This window comes from Astyanax mexicanus, chromosome 12 (assembly GCF_023375975.1).
Source record: "Astyanax mexicanus isolate ESR-SI-001 chromosome 12, AstMex3_surface, whole genome shotgun sequence".
Taxonomy (NCBI): Eukaryota; Metazoa; Chordata; class Actinopteri; order Characiformes; family Acestrorhamphidae; genus Astyanax; species Astyanax mexicanus.
The window spans coordinates 17,602,479-17,619,075 of record NC_064419.1 but is presented as its reverse complement, the minus strand read 5'-3'; the positions used below and the strand labels follow the sequence as shown (position 1 = coordinate 17,619,075).

At 35.8% G+C, this 16,597-nt stretch overlaps 1 protein-coding gene across 6 annotated transcripts in view; it reads right to left on the bottom strand.

Annotated features, from left to right (window-relative positions):
• LOC103044416 (cytosolic sulfotransferase 3) overlaps positions 1-16,597 on the bottom strand; it is a 76,833-nt gene that overhangs the window by 25,497 nt on the left and 34,739 nt on the right. Inside the window, exons 1-8 of one of the 6 annotated variants that reach the window (XM_007247964.4) lie at positions 11,912-12,064; positions 9,732-9,864; positions 7,907-8,035; positions 7,286-7,386; positions 6,855-6,981; positions 5,714-5,811; positions 5,426-5,600; positions 3,242-3,894 (exon numbers count right to left, since the gene is read on the bottom strand). The exons of 2 other annotated variants lie outside the window; for them this stretch is intronic. In XM_007247964.4, the coding sequence (XP_007248026.2) occupies positions 3,782-3,894; positions 5,426-5,600; positions 5,714-5,811; positions 6,855-6,981; positions 7,286-7,386; positions 7,907-8,035; positions 9,732-9,864; positions 11,912-11,935 (900 nt within the window). In that variant the 5' untranslated portion in view covers positions 11,936-12,064 and the 3' untranslated portion in view covers positions 3,242-3,781. Of the gene's footprint in view, positions 1-3,241; positions 3,895-5,425; positions 5,601-5,713; positions 5,812-6,854; positions 6,982-7,285; positions 7,387-7,906; positions 8,036-9,731; positions 9,871-11,911; positions 12,072-15,439; positions 16,247-16,597 lie in introns of those variants that run through there. 3 more of the 6 variants (XM_049485738.1, XM_049485740.1, XM_007247963.4) reach the window with 3 other exon arrangements.

Here is a 16,597-nt window from a genome sequence, read left to right as displayed (position 1 = left end):
TTTTAGTACTTAAATACAGTGGTGAATTAATTCTATTTCATTGCTATACATCTCTGTCCATTAGATAACGTCCCTTCAAACTCCTTAGGAATGGGCACAGAATGGTTTCTATCCTATTAAAAGCAGATGTAATTCAGCTAACCCACAGTAAATAGGTTCATAATAATAGACAATAAACCCACAGTCAAATATCCTACAAACAGTCAGGTGCATGAAATGGTTTCCATATTCTCCTGTGATGCATCAAAAAGTTATATAATTTAGATTTGTTTAGATTTTTTAAGTATTGTGGTCGAAAGAAATGTTACACTGACAAAAATAAGCATTTTTATCATACTGTGTGCCTTGTAGTAGACACTGGATCTTGCTTGATCTCAGAATGTCAGGTTTTTGTGAAGGTATTGTATTAAATTTAATGTGGATGTTTGCTATAATTTCTTTTGACATAAAAAAAAAGAAAGATCATATCTGAAACAAATCTGAACACTAAAAGCTTTCTCCAGAGATTCCTCTGACCTCACTCAGCACTCTGCTTCCTAAAGAAGTAAAAGGTTGGTGGTCACTAAAATGTATAGTAAAAGAGATACACCTGTACAGGTAAATTTTAAGTAAAAGAAAACCACTAGGTGGAAGAAATACATAAGAAATGCACAACATATGAAATTTAACATTAAGGTTGGTCTTTCCAAACTCATAACATCGACATTTGTTATGGATATTTAAAGCAACATATCAAGGGGCAACTTCCTATTTGACACATTACCAGATGTTAAGTGTTCTGTATGCATTTTGCCAGTGATAAATCCACATACACCAGTAACCCACATAACAAGAGTAATGTTAGTAAAATTACAGAAAATGTAGCTATTTTCTTTTTTTGAATGACAATTTGTTATTTTACGGTTAGTTTTGTTAAATCATTTATGTATTCCATGATTTTGTTTTCTGTAGGTTCATCTGACATACACTCACTGGCCACTTTATTAGGTACACCTGTCTAACTGCTCATTAATGCAAATGAGTTTAGTCATATAGACTTTCAAACTGTTCAAACTGAGCATCAGAATGGAGAAGAAATGTGATTTAAGTGACTTTGAACGTAGCATGGTTGTTGGTTTTAGACGGGCTGGCACTCCTGTCAGCTAAGAACAGGAAACTGAGGCTACAAATCTCACAGGCTCACCAAAATTAAACAAGAGAAGACTGGAAAAACGTTACCTGGTCTGATGAGTCTCGATTTCTGCAGAGATATTTGAATGGTGGGGTCAGAATTGCAGACTGTTACTGCGGGTCTTTTTTAGCATTTCCATCACATTGCACATTGCTCCGTCTTTGTACTTTTGGGCAGTTCCAGTCTGGCCTTTCTATTCGTATTGCTAATTAGTGATTTGCATCTTCTGGTGAATCTTCTGTATGTTTGTTAATTAAGTCTTCTGTAGATTGCGATACCTTGTGATACTCCTGCCCTCTGGGGGTTATTGCTGATTTAACTAACTGTTGTTTTAGGGTCTTTTTCTGTCATCAACTGCTGTGGTGTTCCTTGGTCTACCTGCTCGACACCTGTTACTTAGTACACCAGTGATGACTTTCTTCTTCAGTACATTCCAAAGGGTTGTACTGGCTATAGCCAATATTTCTGCTATGGTTCTGATTGATTTTCCATCTTCTCTCAGCTTCAAAATTACTTGTTTTTACGTTGGTTACTCCACTAACCATAAATGCACAGTCCTCACAGGCAACACTCAATTCTCAGACTTGAGCATAGACATTCAGCACTGTTTTTATTAGTGATTATTGTTTAAATAATCAATGCATTAATGTAACAGACCTGACAGTCACATGTTCCAGTAATGGGTGGGTTCAGATAAAAGGTGCTGTCTTCTGAACTGTGTTTCATATCCAGATGTAAATACCTGCAAATAAAAGATGAAATATTGATATTTTGTCTCATATTCATATTCAAATGGATTGGTTTCACTGTTCTAATACTTTTAAGGGTACTGTATACTGTATATTTCACCAAACTGCATACGTGTCCTACATATACGTTTTCCCATAGAAGGCAAAGTGGTTTGACTCACTGTTTTGCTTCCACACTTCACAGATCATTTGCTGGCTTCCTGTATGCTTGACCACTCCCCACGCCAATCTTTCCATTATTCTTGGCCAACAGCCCTGCCTTAAAGTGTATGTGGAGTATTGTAGGCATTCCAACAGTATTTTATTACTTCCATTCTAAAGCCCAGGACTAATAAGTGTAATGGGTGTGTTCATCCCTTTTAATGTGATCAAGTATAATCATACACTCTCACACCACACTTCCCACAGATATTCAATGACCCCGTCATTCTCTTCCAAAATAACCTGTGGAAGAATAATAAACTGATAAACTGAGCCAACATTCTCAAGTGCAGGTCACATGAGTGGAATGTGGGTTAGATGGTTCCAGGCGAGTATGGGCTCTGGGTGGGTTTGTACATGCGTTGGGATGCCCCAAATGCGCCTCATCCTTACCACCAATCTTAATGAGTCTCATTTAGGTGCAATGTGCCATGTGTAACAACCTCCCATTTGACCCCTCATGGTCCCATTTCATCACTGACCCAGATAGGGCCTAATATATATCACTAATATTCATATGTAGGGCCCACACGGAACCCATAGACTAAACATTCTGGTTCCCAGTTGGGCTGCCCATATAGGCCCCATATTGGTATGTTATCTGGGAGGTTTCCTAGAGCTCTGCTGTGGGAATTTCACTGATTAAGCATGTCCTGGAAATTGGGAAGGAATAAAGGAAAGTGCACTTAATACACTGTAACAAACTTGAATTACTTTTACAGAAGAGTTTTACCAGCAAAATTCTTTTACAAATAAATACAGAAAATTGCTGTAAATACAAAACTCCAAAACCAATTTACCAACAGTGTGCAGGCCTGCCCATCAGGACTACCTTCCCCTGAGTATTCAGTTATTTTTATACAATGGTTATTTGCCTGTACACAGGGTTGTAGGATACAAGAACAAGTTACCATTTTCTTTACTTCAAAGTGTGACTTCATTCATTTTTCAATTTAACTGAAAACACATGTATTCAAAATATATAGTGAGTGCAAATTGTTACCTCAAATGCAAGAAGTAGTTTCATTAGATTTTAAATATAGCTAGTATTTTACTTTTTTTTTTTTTTTACAGCAAACCAATGTGGGATCTCTTGCAAATTGAACAGTCCATCCACACATGTATTTAATGCATTTACTTTTCAAAAAATATACATGTTAACATTTCAACAAACAGTGTACGTATTAACACACTATACAGAGGTATTGGTCATTAAGATAATTGAGCTTTGATGATTTATATTGAGGAATACTTTTTTGTTTGCTTTCCACAATTCAATTAGTTGTTTTTACTAAATCATAACATAGATTAAAGCAATAGTTTATTAGAAATCAATATTACATATGTGCGATTCTTTCATGCCATAAGGTGAACTAATATTAATGTAGATTTCCAAAAAAAAAAGATGGATACATATAACCACCATCATTTGATTATTTATATAATAATCAAATGATCTAAGCAAATGTCTTTACTGATGTTGGGATGTTGGCACCCAAGCTGTGTCTCTGGTGGGTGACAGTAAACAAATGGCTACAGATGTACTTCTTGTATTTTCTTGTAAAAAAAAAAAAAAAAAGTGAATTTGCTTCACAGAAAATGTTTGTCAGTGCTAATCAGTAAACTGGACCATATTAGGTTATGGACATTTTTTGACGCCTTATAACTCTGTTCTGAACTGGAGGGTGGTGTTCTTCATCTTCTGTTTGTAGTGTTCATCAAACTGCTCATTCTGAGCCACAGTGAAGTGGTTCTTCCAGTCCCCGACTTTACCTGAAGAGATATTACACAGTTAATTTTACAAGACATACTTTTCCAGTTTCTTCTTTATCAAGGTGGCACCTTATAGTACCTTACATTACATTACATTACATTACATTACATTTGGCAGACGCTTTTGTCCAAAGCGACTTACAATAGTCAAGTACAAAAGTAATAGAAGTTAAAGGTAAAAACATTTTTAGATATGGCTTAAAGGAGGCCAGTTAGCAGGGCATTGCAGTAGTCGAGGCGTGAGATGACGACCGCTTGTACCAGTAGTCGGGTGGCCTGTTGCTTTGAGTAACAGGACTGAAAGTAACAGGAACACGTTTTTAGCATAGAATTAGCAAAAACATGAAAAATAGCTAAATGGCGGCTATGCTAACAGCATGAGGACACTGAGCACATTCTAGTGATTTTCCCAAAAATTGTATCTTAAAACTGAATCAATAACATCTAAGAATTAATTTAGGTAACAGGACAGTGTTGAAATTGAGCTCCTCAGTCACAGTTATAACAAGATCAAATATACAGAAAACAAATGAGAACTTAATTTTGGTCTAACTGATGTCACTTCCTGTTGTACATGTGACTTGTAGAATGTTCCAGCTGTTTCAGATGGTGTAATGTGTTACTGTGGCAGGAATGAGGGAATCCCAGGGACACAACTAAAATGTGTATTTTAATTTTAATATTATGGATTTATTATGGAAAAAATATTTTTTAAGCATAGATGGGATTTGGAGTCAAACAACAATGTCTCTAAAGGATTTGATAATTATATTTTATGATAAAGTTTACAGTTAGAAAGAGGGGACAGGTAAAAATCCTATTTTTTTCAGTAGTAGTTTTTATTATTTTATTTTTTAATGACATATCTCTCTCTTGAAATTAGGTAAATGCACAAGATACCATGCTTAATAATAAAATGTAATATCCTGGGGACTGAAATGGCACTGATTTGGCAAAAATAGGCCGGAAGATCTTGACCAAGAAGAGCTCCAGCTCCAGCACATTTATGCTCATTTTTATAATATTTATTTGCGTATAGGGTGGGGAAATCATCAAACTATACACTCTGGGACCAGAACTGATGAAATCTAAACTTGACACTCCTAATCTTTGCTACTCGCAGCCCACAAGAAAACTTAACAAACATGATCATTTTAATAAAAACAAAGTTACATCACAGAAATCATGAGCAATCTTATGTTCTGACATACACTGAAAATATAAACATTCCCACATGGGTGGGACATGGGCTGGGTGAGCTCTGTTCCCAGCTGGGCTTTCCAAATGGGCCTCATTTTTACAGCCCACAATCCAGATGGGACCGATGTTTAACCTCTCCTGGTCCCATCACTGACCCTGATGGGGCCCATCCATATATGGGGCACAAGAAACAAAAGAAACCCCTTGACAAAACTCTTGTTATTTGATATGTACAAAAATGATAACTAATGACATCGTAGCAGCACCACCAGGGCTCACTAGGGGGCTGCAGGCTATCACAAATACCAAGAGACTCATATGGCCTACTAACCTTTGCGCATGAACGGTGAAACGTTGAAGTCCATGATTGGCACTGTAGAGTAGTTGGTCATATTGTTCTTCTTCATGGCGTCAAAATGAGTGCCTTTTGTAATCCTCTCTCTTTCTTCTATTGGTGTAGATAAACCAAGGAAGGAGCACAAACGCTCCACCTCACGCCCCGTGTCCTGGACAAGCAAGGAAAGAAATACACATGCACTTATGAGGCCTACAACAATGATAAAATATGACTTTGAAAAACTTTAAAATGAATCTTCAGTGGATTACAGCATGTAATTACCTCCACCATGTCCTCAAAGAACATGTAGTGAATATTTGAGTAGGTCCGCTTCTTCTCCCAGTATCCACACACATGATCATACCAAGGACCAAACACCTCTTGAAGGGAATAAATTGAGAGATTATGATGATTTTTTTGTCAACATCAGTAATATTAATATTGATATTGCTAAATCAGACTTCCACTTGTTGGGCGGCCTGTATGGAAAGCCCAATTGTTTCCATGTTGGTCCCACATATTATGTTTTTAAGGATGTCAGTGATTTAACACAGGCCTATTTGGGACCAATGTGAGATTTAAGGTGTTTTCACACCAGCACTGTTTGGTCTGGTCAAAACAAACTCTGGTCCGTTTGTAACTTTTGTGCGGTTCGATTGAGCAGGTGTGAAAACTGTAATCACACTAGAGGAGCTAGAGGTAGAGGAGGTGGTCTCGGTCCGGTACCAAAGAACTCTGGAGCGGTTCGCTTGTGATTAGAACGTAATCCGGCCTTGAGCCGACCCAGCTATTAAATATAGTAATTTTATTTTAGCTAAACTGCTAATATATATATATATGCTGCTGGCACAGTCTAAACTGATATATTAGCCAGATAACGCTAATTACCATAGCTATGAATAAACATTGTGTCCATGCACACATGGTCTGACTATGTGTACATCTGCGCTCCACGTAGAAACACTGTGTTTAAAAGTTCAGCGTTCAGTGTAAAAGCACAGATATACATGCTGGAGCGCAGAATCTTCTCGCTGTATTTACTTTTTTCGCATATTTATATTTACTCCCACGCCAGTAGCTCTGACCAATCAGAGGACTCAGTCTGCTTGCATGGTTTATTGGTGCACATTTTGGTGCATTTAGTTTTATGCCTGTGTGAAACCAAACCAAACAAATGGAAAAAACACAACAAGTGAACAAACTCATCAACTGATTCAGACCAGAAAAACAAACTACAGGTGTGAAAATGCCCTTAGGTGGGCTGTAACAATGAAGCTCATTTGAGAAGCCCATTTTGGTCTTAGTAACAACACATGTACAAACCCACTCAGAGCCCATGCCCACCTAAAACCCACCTAGCCCACGTTCCACCCATGTGACTCCCACATGAGCATGCTGGCTGGTTAATTTACATCACACTCACTCTTTCCTTCCATGAATGTCTGTAAAAATGTGTTCCAGTCTCCTGGCTCAGGCTCTCCCATGTTCATCCGGTCAAAATGATAATAAGACACAACATTGTCTTTAGCATTACGAGCTACGTAGACAATCTGGAGAAAGAGGGAGAGAAATACAATCACCATCATTGATAATTGAAACAGGACAGCACATGTTTGAACAAATCCTACACTGTAGAGAAACAGCTTTTTACAGGCTTTCCCAATAAATCTTCAATCGTCATTTTGAAGTAAACCTCTTTTTTTCTGGAAAATCACAAAAATGACTATGGACAAGTTAAGTTTGAGTTGAGGATGTCAAAATTTAAACGCAAGTTCTTTAGCCAAGAACAGATTTGACGTTTATATTGAGACCACTGCCGTAGAGCTCACAGAAAAGAAGACACACATACTGTACCCTGCAGTTCTGTTCCCAGAAGGACTTGGGTATCAATTGAACAGGAAGATGAGTTTTGATTATGCGTGGAGTGGTGGGCAATGTGTCAGCCAGCTCGACTCCTGGTAAAGACAAAAAAGCTTACACCCTGTGCAAAGCATATCTTGATGCTCATTGCTTACAATCTTACACGCCGCCTATTTTCAGACCTTCCACCTGCGTTGTTTGAATAGCAACGGCGCTTGTGAATATATCTATGCTATATATCTGTGTGATCTCGATATTATTATCTTGGCAAGAGAAAACACTGGTGCGCCAATGACTGAAATAAACCTAGACACATGTCAACAGTGAACAATAAACAAAAAGAACAAGCGTGAACAAGCAGGTCAGTTTTCTCTACTGAGAAGCTTTGGACACATCCAGACACATCAAGAGAATTTGTACATGCCTTTTTTGCATTTTAAGCTGCACAAAGCGTTCTTTTCCTGTCGTTGCGATAGCAAAGACACACTAACACAGCCTAAATCAAGCTGTGTAGTGCACGATTGATGGCTCGTCTATAGATCGCTTAAATATGGCCCTTAAAGTGTTGTTCACTGCTACTTTGTACAAAATACAATGTATCAATGTATAACCTACCTGAAGGCATTCCAGGAAATGATGCCTCAAGAAATGGTACTCGCAAGTAGATGGGCAGATCAGTCTGACGTTCTGGCGCTGTGTTTCCAAAGTAAAGCAGGTCTAAAATATAGGATACCCAAGTGGTGCCTGTCAGAAAAAAGAAGATGTATGCTTATATTTTTTTTTTATATTTTTTTACCAATACATGTTTACATTCTTTGACCTTAAAAACTGTGCTAATTCTGTCAGGTCTCTTGAGTTTGAGTTCTTGTTGTCTTTTTTACTCAATCTGAATGCACATATTTTGCAAAACTCCATCCATCAAATCTGTTGAACCGGTAAGACACAGATTGGGACCTGTGCACCCAACTTATTGAATGCAAATGGGATTTTCATCTCCTTTATCTATCAAAATCTGGATTCTTACCTTTTTTAAATTATGGCCCATTTTCCTTCTGTATAGAAAGTTCTGTAGAACAGCATTTCAAGAGCTTTGTTCTAGAGTTTAGGCTGCAGTCGAGATAGGGTGGGTATTCAGTAGGACTGTCCTACAAAGACTCCTTCTCATTAATATATTGGCCACACATTCGAAACAGCCTACTAACGAGGTTTTGTGGTGATGTGCACAACTTTTGTGATTTTTCATCATTTCACAGAAATAATTTATAAATAATTTTAAAACAAACCATTTTTGCCCAGTTTTTTGTGGTGTTGTTTTTTCTTTTTTCCCCTCGTTTTGGTTGTGCACAATGAATTGTAAGTAATCGAGGGCCACAAAGGATACATCAGTTGTGCCCTATAAATCACTATGGCTTCGCCTGCATTTCTAGGTTGTATACGATGGATCCTTCACTTTGGAACAGCTTTCTATAACAGAGACTGAGAAATACAGCCCCACTAGGATGCAGACGTGTTTTGGAAGGGAAATGGTGACCATACTCCTTATAAGGTACTCAATGCAGTATTTTCGTTATAGGTGCGCCCATTACTCTGCTCCTGGAGAGCTGACTTGGAGGTCCAATCCAAATCCAACAGAATAGAATTAGAACTAGAAATACTAGAAACTAGAATCTGTCAAATCAATATTAGGCCTCGTTTTAGACAAATTTTAACTGGTTAAAGCATTCTTCAGATGGTGGAAAACATTAATTTAGAATATGGTTTTATATAAGAACAGTAAAAAACAACAATCTGAAGAATGCTTTCTTTCCCTACCCCTTATAGTCCTACCTCTCAGTTTTTCATGTTCACGTCTAGGGATTAGATGTTCTAATTCTTGTTAGGCTGGAGGGGTAGAAGGAATGTTAGGGCTACATAACTCTTCAAACAGAGATTTTTCAGAGGCACACTCCAAACGGAGGGCTCAGAATCATTAGTTTGTTTGTATGTGTATGTTCAATGTTTTACAGCCATTTTTTCAATACAAACATAAAAATCTGTAGTTGCATGCCTCAGTAGCTAGCTAGCTAACTTGCCTGTACCACCTTAAATGAAGCAACAAGCAGCAAAAGCGGCAGCATATAAGGTAGAACATACAAATAAAATAAAAGTTAATAAAAGGTCATTTCAGCTCCCCACCACAAAATAATTAGGGGATGGACAATAATATTTAATTGCTGCACCACCTGCCCCCTTTTTAAGGACATAAGATGCCCTAAATATAATAAGTTAACCAGCAGCTAGGTTGCTGAAGTGCTAAAGCACTCCACTGCTATAGCTAGGCTTAAGCTCTGTCTATCTGTGAATCAGTTCATCTGCCAAATATGTAGGATCAGTGCATTAGAATTAGTGCCTTCACATTAGTGATGTTGATATTCTTGTCATATTATTTGAAGAAGCCCACCTGCTTTGGGATAAGTGGCTACAAGGATGTCATCTGGTCTTGCCTGGAACTTCTGAGTTTTCTCCCAGGTGTCAGTGAAGTAATGGTCCATAAAAATGCCTTCAAACTCAAACATCTCTGGTCGACTGATATTCTTCATGTGTATTATATAAAAATATATGTTTTAGTACACACAGACAGACAGAGACACACACACACATATTTATATGATATGATACAAATTAAAAATACAGTAAAAATACTGAAATACAGTACAAAGTATAAAAGTAGAGTCTTTTTAGTGTGTGTGTAATGGAGGTAATGCAGTTAACACAGTAAAACACAAGGAATACTAGTTGCTGTGCAAATAAAAAAGTATAATGTCAGCAAATTGCAAATTGTAAAAATGTAAACAGTGGACAATACATAAACTATTAGTGCAGAAAATGGTGAAACTATACAAATATTATAAATAGGGCATTTCTGAGGGTGTGTCCATGGAGTGACCAGAGTTGCCAGTAGGAAAAGGTGTGTATATATATATATGTCACACCTTGGCCTGTGTCTGTCTCTGTTTTCCTGTCTTGTGTCCCTAACCATGTGCTTTTTTGAGCACATGGCATTTGTTTGGTTTATCCTTCTGTCTCCGCCCCAGCCCCGCCTTAGCCGTTAGTGTTGGAGCCTCTTGTCTCATTTGTAACCCCGCCCCCTTTTTAGCTCCCACAGGTGTCCCTTATGTTTGCCTGTGTATAAATACCCCATGTGCTCCTTTGTTGTTTGTCGTGCTTTTTGTTTGAACTCATCTTGTTACTCTGTTTGGATCTGCCATGTTTTTTTGTCTACAGTTTTCTGGTTGGTTTTCTTGAGTTTGTTTCTTTGTTTGCTTATTTTGCTTGTTTAAGTCTTTTAGTTTATCCTTTGTTTTTTAGTGTTTGTTTCAGTAACCTTTTTTCTTTATAGTTCTTCCTTAGTGTTTTGTTGTTAGTTTATTTTGTAATAATGGAAAATAAACCTGACTTGCGTTTACATCCTGCCTCCTCCTTGTTGCAATATATATATATATATATATATATATATATATATATATATATATATATGACATTTACAGTATAATTATACATCTATGTCCATTTTCAATTTGCCAGTTCATAGAATGTAGTAAATAGCTTAGTAGTAAAAGTAGTAGTAGAATAGCTTAAGTGCTAATTTGCTGTGGCTGACATTATCCAGTATCCATATCCAATAATATAACAGTTAAATGTCTGCCTTCATGAGAACATGGTTAAATCTAGATTGAGTCTTAAGCCTTAAGTAAAGTACGCATCATGAGAAGCTATGTACGTTTAATGAAATGAATGAAGCAGAAATGAATTTAATAAAGTAACTGGCTATAATTTAGAATATTTCATATGTGCACATATGTTAAACATACAAGTTTTTTTAATGATTAAGGGTGAGTGATTTTAATTTTTCATTAATGTCCATGTTTGTGATTGAGATGACTTTGAAAAACCTTTTTTGAAAAATCCTGATGCTGGTTACAAACACCAAGCCTGCAAACCTATCTCTGTCTATCTCTTTATACTAATTAAACTCACATAAATGCTTGTTACATAACATACTCTATCTTCTGTTGATTATTGTAATAATTGTAATGTCCATTTTTGTTGACTTTCAGTTTACAACTTAATTAGAAAAAACAAACTGTCCCTGACAACTGTGTCAATGTTTGCTGATGAGTGGACCAATAGAAATTGTCCAAACTTATCCAAAATTAACTATAGATAAAGTTAGAAGTTTTGAAGATACGTGTTTTTCACTGGACAGAGACAATATGTCCTTTGTCTTGTTTTGTCTTTTGCCTTTGCACTATTCTCTCACATCTCATATCCTTAATCCTTAATCTCACCACATTGAAGGTCCAGCCTAGCAGTGTTTCATTGTTATATATGTATATACATATATATATATATATATATATATATATATATATATATATATATGTATATATATATTATGACAATACAATTTAATTGCGTTTTATTGCATTGAATAGTTGCATTGAATCTTTTGCTACAAGCAGTTCTTGAACATGTTTTCAATCTGTTTGTCTGTGTTTCCTCATACACTGTCACTATTTATATGAAAGAGAACTTGTTAAGTTTTACTAATCTAAGGAAAAGAAGTTTAAGTTAACTTACCAAAGGGAAATTTATTCCTTCCATAATGAAAACAGTTTCCCGATCCTCGTTTATCTTCTTCACTTTTCTCTCAGTGACTTGTGTCTAGAGCTCTTTTCTCTGACACTGCTCTTACACATACCATAGCCGTTTCCCCTTTTTTTCTCCCTTTTAACCACTGCAGGCAGATGTGTTATGTCCTGCCCCTCCACGGGTCGCTTTCAGCCCTCCTCAATACGCCTACGGAAACTCCGCCTGTCTGATCTCTGCGGTTTAGGCATTCTCTTTACCCTCACAAAAGCGGGACCAAGGACAATTAATTTTAGTGCAATTTGTCATGAATGTTGTTCTTTAAGACACATTAGCTTTAGGGTAACTAAACATTGCAAACACATCTTAGTCAATTTGTTGTCATGGAATGGCGGGAGAACATACTGGAAAAACTGGTTTGATAGTTAGAATAGAAAGAGTCTTAAATGTTCACACAATCTTGATGTAATCGAGGAGCTTCTTTGTTCGTTTACGGCCTCAGGAGTTCCTGTTGGAAACCTGTATTGAAAAGTCCTACACTGTGTCCTCCTTTGCAAAAGAAAAGAGCATTTAAGTTTATTTTTAAAAGTATACTTAACATGAAAAAGTACATACTTTTCACATTAAAATGTATTGATACTTAAATACATATTAAATGTACTATTTTGGAACAAAGTATGGCAACGTAAGTATTTTTTATTGTAATTAAGCTAGACTTAAATACAATTTAAAAGCAAGACATCCCACAGCTTAAGTAAATTTAAGTATGCATTTTTTAAACATAATTGTTAATAAACTTAGAGGTAGTTTGTAAATGTAGTGTACTGATGCAGATTTAAGTGCACTTTAAGCTGTTTTTAATGCCACTTCTATTTACAGACATATTGCTGTAATTGTTATTTTCCCCAATGCTGGTGATGTAACTCTTAAACCACACTCTGCAGCAGAGAATTCAGTAACTTGCTTTTACAGCCCTGAACACTGGGTTCAGGGAAATACAACACAATATAGAGCTCTACTGCACACACAGGAGATATTGTCTGAGATTATATGTTTAGGGGTGTTTAGCACACATCAAATCAAATCAGACACACATGTTTTCAGCAGATAAGGAGATTTTATAACATTTTAAAATATATCTATCAAATAATCTAATCAAATAATCCTGAAACTCATTATCTGGTAAAATGTACTCAAAACTCTCTATAGATGATTTATTTAATCTGCTCATACTGAGTAATTAAATACTTTTTTTACCTTATTTTTTCACTTTATTCTGAATATGGACCCTTTTTTTGAAAACCAACCCAATATTTACAACTGACTGACTGACTGACCTCACACACGAGCCTTTACACACACTCGAGCACATACATAAACGCACGCACGCGATTACATACACACCCACACGCGATCACATACATAAACGCACGCGAGCACACACAGATGCGAGCACTTGCACACACGCACGCGAGCACTTACATACACACGCGCACGCGATCACATACATAAACGCACGCGAGCACTTAAACACACGCACGCGAGCACACACGGATGCGAGCACTTACACACACGCACGCGAGCACTTATACACACACACCCACACGCGATCACATACACACACGCACGCGAGTACTCGAACGCGCACAAGCAAACACACACCCACGCAAAAAAAGTACTGGAGTAAAAGTATTAAACTCAGTGAAAATATATAGTGTAGTAAAAGTGGAAGTAGGAGAAAAAATTATACTCCAAATTATAAGTTCAGTAGTGAAGTAGTTCTAATTCACTATTCTACTTACTATACACACATCTGGTTTTGTTGTTACTCTACAACTCTGTATCAGTATATCCACAATAAAGTTGAATGAACTGTACTGAATAATATCCATATTTTTTAAATGTTTGTTTTAGATGTTGTTTCCAGCCTGTTTTCTGTATACTATAGTAACTCTGAAATTAAGATACACAATACAATCTATAATAAACTATTTATATCAGATTGAATAATCAAAAATCCTTAACAAAGGTTTAAAAACAATACATTTGATTAAGTTAAATTAGCAAGAATCTTTTAGGTAAAACGTGTTACCAAGTTTTTGCTCAGAAACAATACTTTTTATAGTGTATTTAGTGTATAGTGTGTGTTCTGTTTAACCAGTGGAAAACACTGTAATAATGATAAAGATGCATTTAAACTTGCTAACTATACTGTATATGTGGTGATGTGTCACAGTATGCAACAGTCCAACAGCAAAAAAACATGAACTTTGTTCCTATGTCCAGGTTACCACAGTCATGCAACGTTTTTTTTTTTTTAACAATGCACTCTCATTAGACTCTCTGGAGAATTGTGGCATTTCCACTCTGTTTCTAGGATTTCCTGCTTTCTGTCCACAGCTGATCATTTGATCTAACCGTGGGAGGGGTTTCCTACTGTTCTGCTCTGTTTTCTTTGCAGAAACTTTGCAGACCCTCCCAAACACACTTCTCAGTTCCTGACAGCTAATCTTGTTTAGTCCCACCATAAAGAAAGATGGAAAGTTTTGCAGGTACACAGCACACACATGTAAAATCTGACAACACTGCACTGGTTAAGTAACTGATTTTTCCAGTTAACTCAAGGTAGCAACTCACCTCAACAATCTTAGTAAATGAGATGCAGCTGAAACGGATTCAGTATTTTTTTTTTTTATATTAAGACCCAAAGCCATTTCTCTTTTGTATGGAAGCCCATTCCCACCACCTAAATAATCCAGCACATTTTTTATTATTATTAATAAACTGCTATCTCAATATTTTAACATAGCAAATAATTATTTTAAGATAGTAAGTCATTATTTTGAGATAGTAAGTCATTATTTTGAGATAGTGAGTCATTATTTTAAAATTTATTCTCAATATTTTAAGATCTTAAGTCTTATTTTGAGATATAATCTTAATATTTGAAGACACTAAGTCATTATTTTGAGATACTATCTCAATATGTTGAGATACTAAATCATTATTTTGACATAGTAAGTCATTATTTTGATTTACTATCTCAGTATTTTGAGATACTAAGTCATTATTTTAAGATACTAAGTCATTATTGTAAGATACTATCTCAGTATTTTAAGATACTAATTAATTATTTTGAGATACTATCTCAAAATTTTAAGATACCAATTAATTATTTTGAGATACTATCTCAATATTATGAGATACTAAGTTATTATTGTGAGATACTTCCTCAATATTTTGAGATACTAAGTCATTATTATAGTAAGTATGTTTGCTTTGGGGCAAAAATATTGACATTATTATTGAGATAGCGGTTTTGAGATATAGAGATAGTATCTCAAAATAATCGTAATATAGTGTTTACTGTAATTTTAACTTAATTATGGTCTTACTTAATTTTAATACTTAATTTTATTCTTTGGTTGGATGTGCCACCAATTTGCCAGTCATTCTCAGCCTGAACATTTGGAGTTTGAACAGGTAAAATATTTATTAAAAACGTATTGTTGACTTAAGTTAAGTTCATTCTCAAAAAAGTTTTTAATGATACAGCAAGAAATACATAAATAGAAGCAATGTGTACAATTCATTACAGGTTTTATTTAACAGTCAAAAAAGCTAAACAACTAATCAAAAACACTGGATAGCACTGTCCAAATGACATTTTTTTGTTAATTGAAAAAGTTTTGAAAGAATAAAAAAACTGTTCTACAGGGATATTTAGAACACAAAAATATTTCTAAAAATGTTATGATTCTCCACTGAACAAAAACAATAAAAAGTGCTGTTACTTTGAGCATACCAATTTTATGTTAATTTATTATTATTTTTTTTGTTATAATAAATGAAGCCCATTTTCAGAAATTAAGCATTATAATGTTGTTTCCTATAGAGGGTTTGTGAATTTATGTTTGTGTCCATAATAAAGACAAAATATTTCTACTTTTTCTATTTTCTACTTTTTTTAATTTGTTGCACTGAATGGCAGTAAAAGGCAGTCTGATTTGGTTCCTTAACTGTGTGAGAATTTGTGTCCATCAGATACTGATCAGCTTCTCCCGCTACTATGGTATTCTTAAAATGAAGGCTTGCGTGTTTCTGCTTGCAGGTGCGTGAGAAAAAAGCTGCCAAGCAAGAACGACCAAGACATAATGACAAAACAGTCCCTGATCAGCATGTAATGGAAGATATGGAGTCATGGTCATGGTGTTTAAATCTCTGTTCTGAAGTGGAGGGTGCTGTTCTTCATCTTCTGTTTGTAGTGTTCATCAAACTGCTCGTTCTGAGTCACAGTGAAGTGGTTCTTCCAGTCCCCGACTTTACCTGCAGAAACAGTGCAACAGTTTATTAGTCAGTGAAACAACAGAGTCTTTGTTATCTCTCAGCTCCAGGGAATCCACTCAGTACATTTCCTGCTTTCTAGGTTTTCATCACCAAGCACTTTATTAACCTTAGAAATCAGATGTTGGACCTGGGGATGAAATCACAATCAAGTGGACAGCATTGCAGCTAAAAATGACAAAAATTGTACTCTAAAGAAAGAGTTCATGTCTCTCTTTAGTATTTTGCAATTTAAATACCTTTAAAAACATCTACAGATGTATATCGTCGCTGTCCTATGAAAAACACTCATCTCCATTTTTGTCGATTTTTAGTTTACTACATAATTTGAAC